Here is a 19,250-nt window from a genome sequence, read left to right on the forward strand (position 1 = left end):
AGGTTGAAGTTATACAGAGATGTGTGTTATTGGTTGTGTTTATTTGGAAATTCAACTGAAGCAGCTGTGGTGTTGGCTGCTGCTGATTCTTCCCAAGCTCACAAATGGTGTATGCTGTATTGTAACTCCAGGTACCTGCAAATTCATAAGGACAATCCAACAAAACCAAACACAAACAAATACAAACAGAAAAGGACTTCCCCAGGTTGCTGTGGCTAATGAAGATTTGCTGTGTATTGGACCAATTGTTGTGACTGTAATTCCTCTTGTTCTTATTGATGATGAAGCATTCTAGGTTCTCCAAGAGTGTGTTGGAAAATGTTGGTGGGGGGATTTGTATCTTGCAGGCTGAAAGAAGTCTTTGCAATAGTCTTGCATCTCCAACCAGACTCCTAGGTGTCAATTGTTGCATATTGCATCTGTTGTACCAAACACAAGCAAGGCTGTGCATGTTCTTCTTTCCATATTGCAGGTCATGTTGCAATTGTGAAGGTCTCTTGGTGGTCCAATCTGCAAGGTGGAACTTGTCATTGCTAAATTGAATCAGCTTCTGTGTATGCTCCTCCTCAGTCTGCATAACAGTAGGTTGGTTCCATTGTTTTAGCTCAGCATCATACTTGTCTATCCCAAGCTTAGTCCAAGTTATCAACTGTTGCATCTTGCCATTGCTGAACCAGGAATTAAACTTGACTGGCCCTCCACTAGTTGGATGACATGGTGCATGTCTACAGGTGCCTACACAATCAAAAAAGAACAAGAAAAGGAAGAAAAGTTCTAATCTACTCCTAACCTGTAGAGTTAGTATGGTTATTCTATGAATGCAAGGATCAAGGGAGATGTTCCCTTTTATAGTGGTCCTAACTGTAGAACCTTCAAAATAACTATATCTATGCATAGTAAAAGCCAAATTGAAGATTAAGCTGGACCAACAAGGCTGGAAAGGTCATGGAGGTTTCTTGATTCTCTTTAGCCTTCTTCTTCTGAAGTTGGCCATTTCCAGCTTGTCAAGTTCAAGGTATGCTCTTGCCTCTTTAGGAAGCTCATGCTTAGTGAGATATAGCTTTGGGGCAGTGTATTTGTGACTATGTTTGGACAAGACATCAGCTACAAAATTGGTTTCTCTATAGGTGTGCCTGCATTTGAAAACCTGGAACTGATGGCTGATTTCCTGCAGTTGTTGAAGCTGTGCCTTGACATTCCATGGTGGTTGGGCTAAGTGTTTTATCCATTTGATTAGGAGCTCAGAGTCTACTTCTAGGATCACTTTTGTGTATCCTAATTGGAGACACCAAGTCAAACCAAAGATGGCTGCCAGCATCTCAGATTGGTTGTTTGTGCCTTCTCCAAAAGGGGCTGAAAAGGCAAAGAGAAGATCACCTTGAGGGTTCCTTAGCAGTCCTCCCCCTCCTATTTTTCCAGGGTTGTGAAGTGCACTACCATCAGTGTTCAGCTTCACCATGTGAGCTGAAGGTTTCTTCCAATAGACAGTACTAACAGTGACTTCATTAGTACATTTTTCCACAAGAGGGACCAGTTCCCTCCAGTTATTTGGCCAGCTGATATAAGGGTATGTAGTGCTCAGCAGGTTGAAGTTGTCTTTGAACACTGAGTACATCACTCTTGTAATGTTGGACTGCTTCCCCCCATATCTGATAGAACACCTATTTTTCCATAGGTTCCAACATATGAAGATTGGAGTAGCTTGTAGGATGAGCTTATGGACATCATTGTTGTATTTTGTGGACCACCACTTCATCATCAGACTTCTAAGGGGTGTGTAATCCTTGTTAATCCCCAAAGAATCAGCAAATACACTCCAAACTTTCCTGGCAAAGTTTCCAGAAACAAATACATGGTCAATGGTATCCAATCCAGGTCTATAGCAGCAGTAACACTGGGCTGGGGCTTCTCCAAAGCTGATGAGTTTTTCATTAGTAGGGAGTTTCCCTCTAAGTGTTCCAGAGAAGAAAAGAACATTTAAAAGGTATGTGCTTGTGCCATGTTTGAGAATTGATCCTTGTCCTGTTCCTTTTGTCCCTGATAAGTTCCCATGCAGAAGAGCAACTAAATTCCCCACTGCTATTAGGCTTCCATGAGGCCTGATCAAGCTTGTGAGGTTGATAGTTGATTTTAGTAGCTAGAATACTAGGTACGAACTGTGGAGGGGCTTCATGAGTGACCATTTCTGCATTCCATTGACCATTGATTATGAAAGAGGACACCTTTGTATTATTCAGTCTACAACTGACAGACCTGAAATTTGCTAAGGGGCCAACTCCCAACCAGTTATCCCACCAAAAAAGGCAAGAACCTGATTGTAGCTGCCATTGGATATGAGGCTCAACATTGTGTTTGTTCTTCATCAGCTGTTTCCATATCAGAGATTGTCCTGTATGCCACTTTTTGGTTATAGGATTTGATCTCTGACAGTACTTGGCTTTGAGGAACTCACCCCATAGAGAGTTCTTGGTTCTGAAAATCCACCATTGTTTGTATTGGAAAGACTTGGCTACATCTGATATTAATCTCACTCCAATACCACCTTCCTCATAGGGATAGCTTAGATTCTTTCAAGAGGACCAATGATATTTCCTCTTTTTATTCTTCCATCCCCAGAAGAAGTTGGCTGTGATGCTCTGAATTTGCTTGATGGTGGTTGCAGGTGGGGAACTAGCCGACAGCAAGTGAATGGGAAGTGCCTGGATGACATGTTTAATCAAAGTAACTCTTCCTCCATAGCTGAGTAGCTTGGCTTGCCATCCATTTATCCTAGCCACAACCTTAGCAATAAGATCAGAGTAGTAGATGATCCTTTGCCTACCAATGTAGAGAGGACACCCTAAGTATGTGATAGGGCTATTCTTCTGCTTGAAGCCTGTAACATTCTTGATTCTTCTCACAGTAGAGTTGAAGGCATTAGGAGGCAGCATGTAGTGACTCGTCTCTGTTTATCAGTTGACCTGAGACATTCTCATAGGTATGTAAGGTCTCCATAATGAGCTGCAAAGTCTGAGACCTCCCAGATGAGAAAATGATTATATCATCTGCAAAGCTGAGATGATTAATCTGAGGTCCTCTCTTTGCCATAAAGAAGCCATGATATTGTGGATGCTGATGGAGATTGTTCAAGAGTCTAGATAGGACTTCATCACCAAGAATGAATAGGGCTGGGGAAAGAGGGTCCCCTTGTTTAAGGCCTCTTGTGGAGTGAAAGAAGCCATGCCTTGAGCCATTAATGATGATGGAGTACCAGTTATGTGACGTAAGTCTCCGTACCATGTCAATGAACTCTTCCCCAAAGCCCATTCTCCTCAAGACCAAGCATATATAGGACCAAGAGACTCTATCATATGCCTTGGCCATGTCTAGTTTGATAACAACATTACCTCCCACATTAGGCTTCTTGATTTCGTGGATGATCTCTTGGGCAAGCATTATATTCTCTGAGATGCTCCTGTTCTTAACAAAACCAGATTGGTTAAGAGATATGAGACTGGGCAGAATGGGAGCTAATCTGTGTGTGAGAAGTTTGGAGATAATTTTGTTTGTGAAGTTGCTAAGGCTTATAGGCCTAAATTCTGATAATTTGTTAGGATGGTTTACTTTTGGGAGTAAAACCAAACAGGTATGGGTATAATATTTAGGTAAGGTTTGTCCACAGAAGAAGGCATGGACCACTTTGAGTAGATCCTCTTTTATAATATCCCAGCACACTTGGAAGAACTTCCCATTCATCCCATCAGGGCCTGCAGCTGAATTCCAGGCTGAATTGGGATTCATGGAGAAGACAACAGTCCTTAGCTCTTCCATAGTAGGGATAGCTTGAAGATCTCTATTATGTTTAGCACTGACCGTCCTTGGGATACATTGCAGTGCATCCTCCTGAATATGTTCATCTTTACCAGTGAAAATGTGTTGGAAATGGTCACATGCAGCCCTGGCTATCTCATCATCTCCCTGCATCCAGGTACCCTCCTCATTTTGAATGCTATGGATATGAAGTTTCCTCCTCCTTCCTCTGATCAAAGCATGAAAATATTTGGAGTTCATATCACCTTCTTTAAACCATTGCAACTGAGTTTTTTGCTTGAGCATGGATTCCTCCATTTTCAAGTATCTAATATACTCAGCATTAATGGAATGAAGTTTTGTTCTGCACTCCTCATTGTTGACAGAGATCAGTTCCTCTTCAGCTTGTCTAGACTTTTCCTCATATTCTTTCACTTTGGGATAGATATCCCCAAACTGACAAGGGCTCCTATGTTGGTGCATAGTTAATGCAACATGAGACTTTACTTAAGGACCCCTTAGGTTGAGTCCCCATTTACATGCTACATTTGGTGCTAGGTCAATCTCACAGAATGATATTTAAATATCATAATAACATAAGCATTCATATAACTTTAGACATCAAATCATCATTCGGTGGAATAGCTCATTAAAACATTTCATTTGATTCAAATATGTGAGAATTGTCCGTATCACATAGAATCCATTCTTTGGCTAAGGAGTCCTTTCATCACCATTCAATCATTTCTTCATTTCATAAGACTCCCTTTAACATAAACATTTACTTTCATAAAACCTTCATTTTGGAGTCAAAACTTTCAATTCAACTTCATTTCAACATGATGAAACTAGGCGTGTTCATTTCATACGACCTTCAAATACATTTAAAACAATGCTAGCATGCATGAGAGTGATGGAAATACATCAATTAAAACATCTTTCAACAACCCACCGAATACACTTTAAAGCTACTTTCATGCCTTCGTGTAAGGAACTTGACAAATCATCCATTTCATAAAATTGAGAGTTATTATGTACCAATATAGGTAAATTCAAATAAATCATAATCTATGCACTTGGAATCATCATGCAAAAACCCATAAGATTTCATCATTTAAAATTGAAATATTAGGTTGAGAAAACATTTGGGCTCTATGGGCGGAAAAACCCATGGATGAGACCCGCATACCTTGGGGAAACAATTCCTTAATGCAAAACTTGAAAAGAAATGAAGGCTTGATTTTCTTGGAGTGAAACCCTAGCTTTTTGGTGAAGAGGAAGACCTTGGGAGCTCTTGGGATGGTAGGGTTTGAGTTCGTAGAATGTGAGTGAGAGTGAATGAGTGTAGAAAGACTTGGGGTCTTTTAGATAGGTGAATTTTTCCTTCAAAATGACTCCACTTTGTGTTAAAACGCATGAAAAGACCGAAATGTCCCTTTTAAAAAATTTGGCCGGACTGGCTTCACGGGGACCCTTCACAGTATGTGGTGCACATCATGGTCCATGGTGATTGCCTTTGGGAAAATATTTTGGAGGTCTGCAGGGTAGGTCTCTAAACTTTCTCCACGGAGACATTCACGGTACGTGAACCGTGGCCGTGGTGTTGGTCCTGCAGGAAGACTTGCAGGAGTGACCATCACGGATCACACCACGGTCCGTGAAGAGCTCCACGGCCTGTGGTGGTCGTCCGTGGTCCTTGACTTGGAATGTTTTCTGAGGGCTTTGGAGAGGGGTCACCACAAAGAGCACTACGGTCCGTGGTGCTCACCACCTTTCGTGGTCCCTCGTCGTGTCCCTTACCTGCAGGTCTGATTCTCTAAATCTCCACCACGATTTCTCACCACGGTTCGTGGTGCTGACCACGGACCGTGATGGCCTTCTGTGGTTGGTACCTGGTGCCAGTTTTCTGCATTTTTCAGAGATTTCCTCCTTTTTCCTTGGTTTAGGACTTTTCGAATTTCCGATGTCTTACAATATCTCCCCCTTGGGAACATTCGCCCTCGAATGAGAATCACTAGCATAGAAAAAGACATGGCACGAGGACTAGCAACCCAACATGAATACGATTGACACTTGAAATGCATAAAACATGAGATCCTTAAACTTAATATAAATCATGACTTTAAAATTCAACTTCATGAACATGCATGCATATGAAGACTTTAGAAATCTGAAACATAAGAGTCTTAAACACTTGAGCATGAATAACTTAGTACCTTAGGCTTGAGTAGAATGAAAGAGATGTGGGTAACGTTTCATCATATCCACTTCCGCTTCCCATGTAGCACTTTCAACTTGTTGATTCCTCCAAAGGACTTTAACGGATGCACCTTCTTTGTTCCTTAATCTCTTAACTTGTCGGTCCAAAATTTCAATCAAAACTTCTTCATAGGTCAAGTTTTCTTCAACACCCACTACTTCCAATGGGACAATGGAACTAGGATCACCCACACATTTTCTCAACATAGACACATGGAACACCGAATGAACTGTGGCCATTTCCTAAGGCAATTCCAACTCATAAGCAACTTTGCCTATTCGCCTCAAGATTCTTTAAGGCCCTACATACCTATGGCTCAATTTCCCTTTCTTACCAAACCAAACTACACCCTTCATGGGTGAAACCTTCAAATATACCCAATCATCCACATTAAACTCAAAATCCCTTCTCCTAGTATCGAAATAGGACTTTTGACGACTTTGAGCTGTCTTCAACCTTTCTCTAATGACTCTCGCCTTCTCTAAAACATCAAGCACCAAATCGGAGTCCAACAAGGTCATCTCACCTACTTCGAACCAACCAACCGGAGACCTACATCATCTCCCATACAAAGCCTCAAATGGCGCCATCTCAATACTTGAGTGGTAGCTATTATTATAGGCAAATTCGATGAGTGGTAGATGATCACCCCAACTTCCGTTGAACTCTAATACACAAGCCCTTAACATATCCTCCAGTGTTTGAATTGTCCTTTCGGCTTGCCCATCGGTTTGAGGATGGAATGCAGTGCTTAACTTTACTTTAGTACCGAGGCCCCTTTGAAATGATTTCCAAAAGTAAGAAGTGAATTGGGTACCACGATCCGAAATAATGGACAACGGTACACCATGCAACCTCACCAACTCCCGAATATACAACTTAGCATAATCTTCGGCACTATAAGAGGTCTTGACCAGTAGGAAGTGAGCCGACTTAGTCATTCTATCAACAATTACCCAAATTAAATCATGACGTTTCCGAGTATGAGGCAAATCCACTACAAAATCCTTATTCACATCTTCTCACTTCCAAGTAGGTATTTCCATATCTTGTGCTATGCCACCCGGCCTTTGATGTTTCGCCTTCATTGTTGGCAATTTGAATATTCGGACACGAACCTTGCTATGTCCTTTTTCATGCCACCCCACCAATAAAGCTCATTCAAATCTCGGTACATTTTAGTCGAACTAAGATGAATAGAGAATGAAGAATTATGAGTCTCCTTGAAAATCAAACTTCTTAGGCCATCAACATCCGGAACACACAATCGACCTTGATAGTGTAGCACCCCATCTCCCCCTTGTGAAAAGACTTCTACCTTATTTTCTTTCACCTTCTTCTTTAACTCCACAAATGGCGGGTCAAGGTCCTGCTTTGTCTTAACATCCATCATCAAGGATGATTCGGACCCATTATGAACAACCACACCACCATCGTTGGAACCACTCAACTTCACCCCTAGCCCAGCTAATTGGTGAACATTCTTCACCAATTCCCTCTTTCCTTCATCAACATGGGCTACACTCCCCATAGACACTCTACTAAGTGCATCGACAACTACATTGGCTTTACTCGGATGATAATACACACTCATGTCATAGTCCTTGAGGAGTTCTAGCCACCTCCTTTGCCTTAGATTAAGGTCCTTTTGGGTGAACACATATTGGAGACTTGTGGTCGGTGAACACATTTACATGTACCCATAGAGGTAATGCTGCCAAATCTTTAAAGCACTCAAGATCATGGGTAGGGTAGTTACGTTCATGCACTGTCAATTGCCTAGAAGCATAGGCTATGACCTTGCTATTTTGCATCAAGACGCAACCCAAACTAATATTTGAAGCATCACAATAAACTACAAACCCTTCTAATCCTTTCGGTAGAGTCAAAATAGGAGCGGAGGTAAGTCAATCTTTCAAAGTTTGGAAACCCTTTTCACACTCATCCGTTTCGTCCATATGAATTTCGCCTTCTTTTGGGTCAATTTCGTCATAGGAGAAGAGATTGAAGAGAACCCTTCAACGAACCTTCTATAATATTCGGCTAGACCCAAAAAGCTCCTAATGTCCGAAGGAGACAATAGTGTAGGTCAATTCTTGTCTGCCTCCGTTTTCTTAGGATCAACCTTGATCCCATCATTGGACACTATGTGACCAAGAAATGCCACCTCTTTTAACCAAAATTCGCACTTACTAAATTTTGCAAATAATTACGTATCCCTCAACGTTTGAAGCACAACCCTCAAGTGATTCTTATGTTCTTCCTCACCCCGAGAGTAAATTAAGATGTCATCAATGAAAACCACCACAAAGATATCAAGGTAGGGTTTGAACACTCTATTCATTAGGTCCATAAACATTGTCGGCGCATTGGTCAACCCAAACGACATCACCACAAATTCAAAGTGACCATACCTTGTCCGGAATGCTGTCTTGGGAATGTCACATTCCGTTACCAACAATTGATGATAGCCGGACCGAAGATCGATCTTAGAGAAATGACTTGCCCCTTGCAATTGATCAAACAAATCATCTATTCTAGGGATTGGGTACTTGTTCCTAATGGTTACCTTGTTCAATTGTCGGTAGTCTATGTACATTCGAAGCGACTCATCCTTCTTTCGCACAAACAACACGGGGGCACCCCATGGTGAAATGCTTGGCCTTATGAACCCTTTTTCTAACAAGTCCTTTAACTGTTCCTTCAACTCCTTTAATTCTGCCGGGGCCATTCGATAAGGAGGAATAGAGATAGGTTGGGTACCGGGGAGAAGATCGATACCGAAGTCAATTTCCCTTTCTGGAGGAATACCAGAAAGGTCATCGGGAAACTCATTAATAAAGGGAATCGACTCAAGAGAAGGACTTTCGAAGTCGACATCCCTAACCCTCACAATGTGATAAATGCAACACTTAGCAATCAACTTTTGGGCCTTAAGACAAGAGATGAACCTACCCTTCTCCTTTTGACCGTCATTGAAATGCAGTTATTCACATTCGATACATAAAATCTGCTTTAGGGAAAGGACTACTTTAGAAGACGGAGGAGATATGAGAAAATTGTTTGATATTCAGATGCAAATTGAGTAGGGTCACCTTGTGACAGACGATCCACTTCTGGAAATTGTGTTCTAATTGGGGGAAATTTGGTGTTTTGGAAAAGTAAAACAAAACGTGGTTGCTAGATCTATTGCAGAAGCAGAATATCGGGCTATGTGTGAACTCATATTGATCAAGCAACTATTGAATAAGTTAAAATTTGGAGATACTAAAGGAATGGAACTTGTGTGCGATAATGAAGCTGCTCTTCACATTGCATCGAATCCAATATTTCACGAGAGGACCAAACACATCGAGTGTGATTGTCATTTCGTCAGAGAAAAGGTATTCTCAGGGGACATCGTCACAAGGTTCGTGCAGTCAAGTGATCAGCTTGCAGACTTATTCACCGAGTTTCTAGCCGGTCCCAGACAAGTTATATATGTAACAAGCTTGGTGCGTATAATTTGTTTGCACTTGCTTGAAGGGGAGTGTTAGAATCCTAGGAATATTCTATAGCATATGTGTAAATATAATTTACTCCTATTTTAGTTAGGGATTTATCTCCTTTCCTTTTTTAGGACATGTAAGCTTAAGCTATTTAAACCCCAATAGCTTGCGGGAATAATCAAGCCGAGTTCTCTCTTAAGCTCTTGTCTTCTCACAACATCCTAATAATATCCTCCCGTATCATAATGTAACACATCTTAATAATATCCTCCCGTCCCTTTATTTCTCACAAATCCGTTTCTGGGAGAAGGATTTGGCTCGGGATTATCTTTTGGCATTTCTGGTGTTTACTGGCTTGCCTAGAACTCTAAGATTGGGATTTCAGCATTATCATGATAAGTCATGAACTGAGTTCTGCTTGGGATGTGATAATTGTGGGAAGGCAACTGAATAATCTTATTGCCACTGTCCTTAGAGAACTCTTGAATTTGGAATCAATGGCACCACAAAAGAGATCGACCTGGCAATAAGAGATGGAATAATGTCTTAACTGTGAGTGACTCCATGGTACAACTTGATCCTTCTTTGCAGGAACTTCTAAGTTGTTGAAAGTTAGTGGTTGTGATCACTCAATCACGAAGTGATCTTCGCAATAAAGTTGTCAATATGCTTTTGAAGTATGGTAGTAGGACAAGCTCCTTTAAATTTCTTTATCATATGCGAGATCAAGACATGAATTTGTGGCATTTGATGATAAATGTTTATGCATTGAACGGATTGGAAGTCAATGTTTGGATTTGTATGCTCAGATGAGGGAGCTGCATTTGAACCCAGAGAAGGAAAATTTTCTTGAAGATCTTGGGTTTTTGCCTTTCATGAAATTGAACAGCTATTTGAGCTTCAGTGGTCTGGCTTTCTATTTGTTTTTTTGTGGTGGGACTAGAGCTATCTTCAAGAACCTGGCCAAACAGTCTCTGGGTATCCATTGACTGGCAATTCAATGCAAGAAATATCTTTGAGCATGCCCTTATTGATGCTGGTTTGCCCGTTGCAGAAGTTAGCAGTCTATGGGAGTTCTACAGGGGATTCATACCATTTTTTCTGTTTGCTGCTGAAACTAATGCTGAGCAAAGGAAAAAAACCAGGGCCATCAAGTTCAGAGTTTATTCTCTCAAAAGTTTTCGTCCTCTCTTGTTGATCCAAGTTCAGCTCCTCCGGATCGCAAGGCTCTTATGGTGTTACTTAAGGCAAGAAGAAGATCGAACCAACAAATCTCATGGTTTCAAGTGTGTAACGCTTGCAAAGAGATGGAAGTGTTTGATCCAGAAAGGTCTGTCCATGACCTTGCGCTAAAGGCTAGTGTTAAGGGTAGCATACCTGTTGAAAATGCACTAGTTGGAATGTATGGGAAAGTTGGAAACGTGAGCAATTGTAAGAGCACATTTTATGATCCAGAGAGCAATAAGATCACTTGGAATGTAGCAACTGGTAGTGCATGTGGAACAATTAAAATATACAGGCCTATCTATGTAGAAACCGTGAGAATTTGAACAGGGAAGATTGGAGCTCAGAGCTCATTCCAACTTGAACCAAAGGATGACAGGAACCATGCTTTTCCTTCAAATATGCTCAAGGCTACTGGAATTGACATTGCTTTGTCAGAAGTACCAGATTCAGAAGTTATACCAGGAGTTCGAATTGGTCTTTATTGGTGATAAGTTCATTGTGAAGTTAACAATTCAGGAAATGGAGAACTTACAGTTGGATTTGTTATTAGCAGAGATCAAGAATGTAATATTAATGGTCGAGGGGTATTGTGATTTTCTTCTCAAGGACAAGTTGGTTGAAGCTATAGATGTTGGGCAGAATGCTGTGCAGGGTATTTGCAAGACGGTGGAAACTTTACTGCATAATGCGGAAGGCTGAAAATTCTCGGTGCCGTCAAGCTATCTCCAGAAGAGCTATATGAGCTAGTTAGAGAAGTTGCCGGCGAGGAGTTAGTGGAAGTGCTGCAAATTGAAAGCAAGATTTGAAGAAGACCCTATTATCATTGGAGGAAAGTATGATAAGCATATTGTCAGAGGGATTATATTAGTACAATGCAAGGTTTTGGGTCTACCGTAGAGGTGGCAATTGGGCGGCTTGGGTCAAATTTGGGCGGGTGATAATGGGTCAAGACAACAAACGGGTCAAGACCCATCCCAACCCAATCCAAATTTGTTTGGGTCAAAACGGGTTGGGTAATGGGTTATAGAACGGGTCAAGTCCCAACCCAACTCAATTTCTACTAAGTTTTACTTGTTTTATGTGTTCCTTTACAATATTTTAGTACATCATAAAATTATTTTTTTCTTTATTATGGCTAGATATAACATATCAAATTAAAAAAAAGTTTTTTAAAAGCATTTTGATAAAATTTCTCTCAAGTCAATTTGAATTACATATCAACCCAATATTTAATGGGTTGAAAAGAGTTGGGTTGAGCTAATCAATGGGCTTAAATGGGTTGGGCGGGTTAGATTTGGTTTTGCCGACCCCTAGTCATTTATAGTTTCTAGAGAATGGTGCAGGCATTAAAAAAAAGAAGACACAAGAATCAATTAGGAAATGCTCTTGTTTACAGCTTGCAAGATTGATTCAAAGACAATAACTGCTATATTTGGTGACTTTTCACAATCTCCATTTGATCCTGGCAGTGTTAGGTCTTTCATTTTCACATTATCACACCCTTGAGGACAAGGATTGTTTGAAGGAGGGATCTGATATGATGTAAGTTTCTAGCATGTAACTGACTCACGTGCATAGCCATTTGGTACCAAGTAGCTAAGCTCATTTTAGAAGGAGAGCCTTGAAGTAACTGGTAAAGTTGCTGCCATGAGATCAGGAGGTCACGAGTTCAAGCCTTGAAAACAGCCTCTGGCAGAAATGCAAGGTAAGGCTGCGTACAATAGACCCTTGTGGTCAGACCCTTCCCCGGACCCTGCGCATAGCAGAAGCTTTAGTGCACCGGGCTACCCTTTTAGCTAAGCTCATTTTAGCAAAATTACTTATGGCTTAGCTTAGCAGTGCATTTTAGCTTCTCTAATAAGATGTTTTCATTTCATGGTAATCATCTTTTTGGAGAAATAAGATAGCCATAGTGTAGCTTAGCTCTTAAACTCTGTTTTCCCTTCCCTGCAGTATTTTTCTTACCATCAGTGAGCTCCCATTCACATACTTAATCCTGATGCAATTAGCTCTATTAGATACGATATAAATGGATTTGTTAATACATGCTGTAATATTGAGCTGACTTGTACGTCCGTAAAAGTATGTGTGCTATTTTTAACTGATGTTTACAACACTTACATATTTGTTCACAAGGAAACGGAAAGAACCAATAATTGTGCTCCCTTTATGTTTATTTCCCTCCTTCAGTTAATTAGTTTATTTGTTTTTTCTTTTCCAGTTACAACTGGTTCTTTATTGATGCAGGACTTAAAGCTAGATCTTATCTGCTGTTGCTCATAAGAATGAGTAGAGTAATAGTGGAGACAAGTGGTGGTTTGATTTGTTATAGAATCTTAGTGTAAAAAGAGTGCAGAGAAAAAAACATTATTGACATTAACGTATTAGCAATGCTTTTAATGGTTTGATCTTCTTGAGAACAAAAATGCCAAGGCCTAACAAAATTTAATGCCCCATTTTTTGTTGTATTTATGCTCATTCTTTCATTTGCATTTCAAAATGCAAATGAATGTTGGTATTACGTTGGTTAAAATTCTCCTTTTCTTTAACTGTACTGTACTGGTAGTGTGCATGCACATTGATACTTTATCGAGTACTAGTTATCTCTTACCAATTCATACATTAGGTAAGTGAAAATAAGATTTGAGTGATTACGGGTAATTACGTGATTTGACTGATTTGTCTGGCTAAGCAATTGCTTTGGTGAATGTTAAATTGACTCCAATTGAAGGAGTACAATTACACTATCTATTTGAGCAAACCTAGAAATGTACTTTATCATACTATATCTCATATCATATGTCATCAAATTATATAGAAGTGAAAGCTCCTACATATCTTTTCGTATCCGAATCTTTTCGCTTGCCTAAACTAAATGTATGATACTTTTTGCCAGATGATTTTGAATGAGTTTATAAAGATAAATTAAATACCTTAAAGGCAAAAAACCTAACTAAACAAAATAAGCAACTAAATAATTAATATATAACAATAGTTTTAGTTTTCATCAAAATGGCAATAGATTTTTTAAAAACAGTAAAAAAAAATTAAAAACAAAAATCGTAGAAGGACAACTCATGTTTTATTAGTTAATTGTATTCTAATCCCTTAATTTCCTCTCTTATATTTTTTTATTTTTCAAAAATATCTCTAACATTAGTTAATGATTTCTCTCTCATAAACTAAAAAGAAGGTATTGTAACTAAAATCAAACTCTCTACCTTCTCTGGTGTGAAAATCGCTTCAATGGCAGATATGAACAATGTGTCAATTTTAATTCAGCACAACAAAAGATGGGATGCGACAGGTATATATTTCAATATATGGTTCGATTTTGGTAGTTTTGAAGTATTTTATTTGTTTTTATTTGTTGATTGAGATTCTTTATTAAATGTCTTCTGTTAACGATGAAAAACAAAAACTAATTATAATGTGATAATGAACACTGTGTTTGGTACCAATTATTTCTTATTATATCGAATGCTAAACTAAATCAGTTGGTTCTTTTTTGGTTTGATTACGCTATATATAATGATTTGAATTTTTTTTAATCAAAACGTACATAGACATGTAAAGAATTTTAAATGAGCAACATTAAACATCTTTTTGATTATTTTATAATTTATATTATGATTTTTTGGTGTTATGTGATTTTATCGTTGTAAGACCTTGGAAGTTGAAAAGCTAGAAAAACGAGGTTCAAAAGATGAATCCCAGAAAACTCAGCTTTTTGACACCATTTTGAGGACCACGAAGGCCATCACGGGCCGTACTCCTCACCAAGGACCGTGGTGGGCTTCCATGATGAAAATCCTGAAACTCAGATCTGTAGGTAAGGAATCACGATAGGGGATCACTGTCTGTGGTGAGCACCATGAGCCGTGGTGCCTCCCGTGGTTTACCCTCATGTAGACCTTATTGACACCCGCCATTACGTCCCCTCCACCACGGATCGTATTGCCCTTCACGGATAGTGGTTGATCTCGTGGTGGACACCCCTTGCTAAGACCCCCTTTTCAGAAGTTAAGTCCCTCACAACAATGGTGACCACAGACTGTATTGCCCATCACGGTCTGTGATAAGGGTTTGTTCTGGGTCCCAAATTCAGTTTAAAGTTGGGGTTATTTTGGTCCTTTCCTATATTTTATTCATGAATGTGGATGGTTTTTGGGACTAGATTCTCACTTATTAACTACCCTAAATTCCCTTAACCCTCTCATTCTCTCATTAAACCCCCAAATCACAAAATCTTCTCTCCTAAGGTTCCTCTCAAGAGTCTTCTTCTTCCTCAAGAAATTCCAAGGGAAAACTTCAAGATCAAGCTTTAATTCTCTTCAATTTAGCGCTCATAAAGGTCAAGGTATGTGGGACTTCATTCATGGGTACCTTTCACCCATGGAATCTCAAGTTTTCTCTCTAAATTCTTCTTTGATTTCTTATTTAAAAAGCCCTAATTTCATGAATTACATTGGATCTTCTTATGATATATTTCAATTCTATTAGCCTAGTTATACATAATTCACATCATATTACATGATTTTAAGATGAATTTCAATGACCCTTCCTATATGCTAGTTTCAAGTATGATTTATGAGCTATGGTCATGATTTTCAAGTTATTTCAATGAAAGCTTTATGAATGATGCTTAAAGATGCTTTATGCAAAGAAGTTATGAATGATATTCAATGTTGTTCAAGCATGCTAATGATAGGGTAACTTGAGACGCTAAAGATGTTTTATGAAAAAGGATTCGTAATAATGGAAGGCTTACACCCACATTACATGAATCACATGATAGATGAGCTAGTCTAATGATTTTCTATGATGATGATAGATGAGGTATTCTCATGTTATCTTTATGAAGTTGGATTGATATCTATTATTATCTTTCCTAATGATGTTAAATGACTATGTTTTCATGAAAGTTCCGTTGGGATAATGACTAAGCACCGAGAGAACTTTAATGTGGGGTTTGGTCCGATATGCCACTGTATCTACCCTAGAGAATCCTAGTAGCAAGCTTTAGTCCCAAACTACGTTGCTTGCGTAGGTTCAAAGATGCTAATATGGAGAATCTACTAGATCCATATAGCAAAGTCAAAGAGTTACTTAATGGAGTATGCCCTGACAAGGTAGCCTCCCCCGTCTCGATGTGGGAGCCATCGAATTCCATTTATTAGCTCGCATGGTCTTATATGTTAGTTAAAGCAAGTTATGAGTTCTTATGACAATGATGAGATTCTGATTCATTGATCAATGAGTTTAATATTTTAATGTTTTCACGACTTTATTCATGTTTTAAAGATATTGGTCTTGTATCCTATGATTCATATTGATTATGCCTTATGTTTATTGTTCATGCATCTTCTCACATACTTAGTGAATTCCATGAACTAATGCATACTTTTTGACTTCATTGTATCATAATCTAGGATCCGACGATCACGCTCATCCTCCTCCCGCTCGTGGCTAGAGTTTATCATACTTTTGTACTTGTGGTGAGTCCTCAAGTTTCGAGGACGCAAAACTTTGTTTTCTTATGAGCTTATGACTTCTTTTGTTGTTATATTTGAATGAGTTAGGAGTTTGTCTTATGCCCCTATATTGTAATAGAGAGGCATGTTAGAGAGTGAGAGTCTATGTTGTCGCTTTTGCTTATTTTGACACTTATGCTCCTTTTATTGAGACTATGCTTCCGTATCTTGATTTAACTTCATTTACTTGAATGTTATGCTAAGAGGATTGATTGAGGTCCTTCGAGATTCTAATCGTAATGTCACGGCTAGGCCCTAGTTTGGATTTTGACAATCGTGATTTTTAAAACATAGATTAACCATAAAGTTCACAATTAATGTAATACCGAACTTAAGAATTTAAAATTAGTTAAATTCATGATTTTTTGGTGTATGTGTTGGTGTATTTCATAAATTTTTATAAATAATACATATGTACTTACAAATTTGGTATTTTTTAAAATTATATTATGATTTATATGATATATATTTGGTGTTTGGTTTTTTGATTATATATTGGTGAATATGCCTTTTTAATGGTTAAATTGAACTGTGTGTATGAAGTTTGTGTATTGATTATATTAATAATATAAAAATTAATTTGTATTTATAATTTAACACGAATTTGTAATGTGACACAGGAAGATATGTGGATTTCAAGATTGAGGGAGTGATATTTGATGCAAACACCAAAAACAAAGATTGATTACTACTATTGCTTCTCTATTAGATGCAGACACGACTATATTTGAGTTGGTACTCAAATATGTTGTGACTGATCAATCCCTATCGATGATGATTCATAATGATAAGTTATAATTTGTATATGTATTTTAGTATACTTATTTGATATGTTGGTATTGCTTTGTAAAACAACACCATAGATACAATACTTTGTAATTTAAGACAGACCCACAGTAGGGCCATGATGGCGCCTACTACACCCCCGAAGTAGGCAAGCCTAAAATCCCAACATACATACTTGCAGAAGACAACCGTTTAATAAAATAACAATAATAAAAGCTAGAATACATGGATAATAAATACAAGAAGTGAGCCGTATCAAAAATCTGTAATACGATACAAAATGTACAAAAGATGCCCGAAAGTGACCAAAAGGGCAAACTGACACAAACCAAAACTCTGAATCTGGTGTCATCAGTACATGAGCTACTAAGTACTGAAAGCTATACATATACAAGAGAACTGACTTGTCAAAATACAAAATATACAAGTCCATATAAAAGAAGGAAAGAAGCAAGTCTTTGGACGCCGTGAGCTCACCACAATCCCAGTCTATGACAGCCGAGGAAGATCCAATGCTCATAGAAGGTGGATCATACTGAGAGATGCATTAGAAAAAAATGTAGAAGTTCTGCATGAGTACCAAAACATGGGGTACTCAGTAGGCATCATAGGCCGACCGAGCTTAGAAGGATCATATAAATATACATAAAAGAGTAAGATAGTACTACAACTACAAGTTAACAGTTTAGTGAATCACAAATATATGCCCGAAAATAGATAAATTCTCACAAATACCAAGGAGAGTGCACCCAAGTACCGTGAGGCCCCGAAAGTTGAAAAGTTGGAATTTTGAGTTAAAAGGGAAAACAATGAAAAATGGGAGTCTAAGGCTCGCCGAGTGGGTTGGCAACCCGCTGAATCACCTGAGCGAGCCCCAGTTTGCAAAAGAAAATAGAGAAGGGGGCAATTGGAAGGGAATATTGGGCGAGCTAGAAGGGAAATCGACGACCTACGCTCGGCTCGCAAAAAGGATCAGAGAGATTGGCTAGTCCGAGGTTAGAATAAGGTGAGAAAGGAGGTGTTCGGCAACTCACCGAGTTAGAATGGTTAGGATTAGAGAATTTATTCCTTGAAGCTGGGAGGTTTGGTGGGGAGTGAGAAGGTCGGCGGCTCGCCGACAAGATCGGGAGCACGACCCACCTCGCCGAACCGTCCCACTTGATTTTTAATTAGCGTTATTTTTATCAATTCCAGCTCATTCAATCCCTATATTACGTCTTTTTAAGCCTAATACCTAAGACTACAACTACCCAAACCCTTTGAATTCCCCTCATTTACTCCCCAATTATCTATTGCAAGAATCTTCCCTCTAAAATATTCTCCTAAGTTTTCATCTTCATGCAAGTTAGGGTTCAAGAATTCTTAGGCTCAGAGTCTCTATAATTTTTGCACTAAAGCTCCATTTCTCAAGGTATTGGAAATTAACCAATAAATCCTATCCATCCATTGGGTCCCAAAAAATCTCAAATCTCTCAATTCAATTTTACCCAATTTATGAGAGTTTCATGCCAAGTCTTTATGGGTCCTTGTTATTTGATCTTAATCAATGTTATTCTTCATTGTCGTGCATGAATTCACTATAGAATATGATTTCCAAATGATTTCAAATGGACCCATTCATTGAGCTATGGTTTCAAATTGTGAATTTTGAACCTATGAAATTATGATTATGAATTTTGAATGATATATTTTATGAAAAGCTATGATGATAATGAGTTAGGTTTCTATGACGTTTCAATCAATGTATTGAGAATTTTGAAAGGTTTTCTTAGAACTCGTGTTTAAGAGGTGAAAGCCTTTTCTCAACGACTAATGGATTCCTATGAACCACTCATGTAATTGCTACTCTTATGATTATTTTATGATGAAATATGATGATGTCTCGAGGGTGTATCCAATATAAGTTTACATTCTTTTGTCTTGACATTTCTTTCTCCTATGAGTGAGCTAGTAACATGTCTTATGCCCCGAACTAGGCTAAAGTGGAGGCATGCTTAGACGTCCATTGAGTTGTAGTTAAATATTCTTTCATATTTCTTTAAGCATTTCTCCTACTGAGACTTACCTTTCGTTCATGTTTTTCATTGATACTTAAGTTACCTTATGTATGTGATGCATGATAAGAGGCTTGGTTGAGGTCCTTTGGGATTTCGATTGCCGTTTCAC

General features: G+C 38.7%; 1 protein-coding gene across 1 annotated transcript in view; it reads left to right on the plus strand.

The window, feature by feature from the left end:
* Positions 1-13,297, plus strand: part of LOC129887420 (uncharacterized) — a 36,022-nt gene extending 22,725 nt beyond the window's left edge. The window contains exon 8 of the mRNA XM_055962518.1: positions 13,012-13,297. Within this exon, the coding sequence (XP_055818493.1) occupies positions 13,012-13,109 (98 nt within the window). The 3' untranslated portion in view covers positions 13,110-13,297. The remainder of the gene's footprint in view (positions 1-13,011) is intronic.
* The last annotated feature ends 5,953 nt before the right edge of the window (positions 13,298-19,250 follow it).

The sequence above is a fragment of the Solanum dulcamara genome, chromosome 4 (assembly GCF_947179165.1).
Source record: "Solanum dulcamara chromosome 4, daSolDulc1.2, whole genome shotgun sequence".
Classification (NCBI taxonomy): Eukaryota; Viridiplantae; Streptophyta; class Magnoliopsida; order Solanales; family Solanaceae; genus Solanum; species Solanum dulcamara.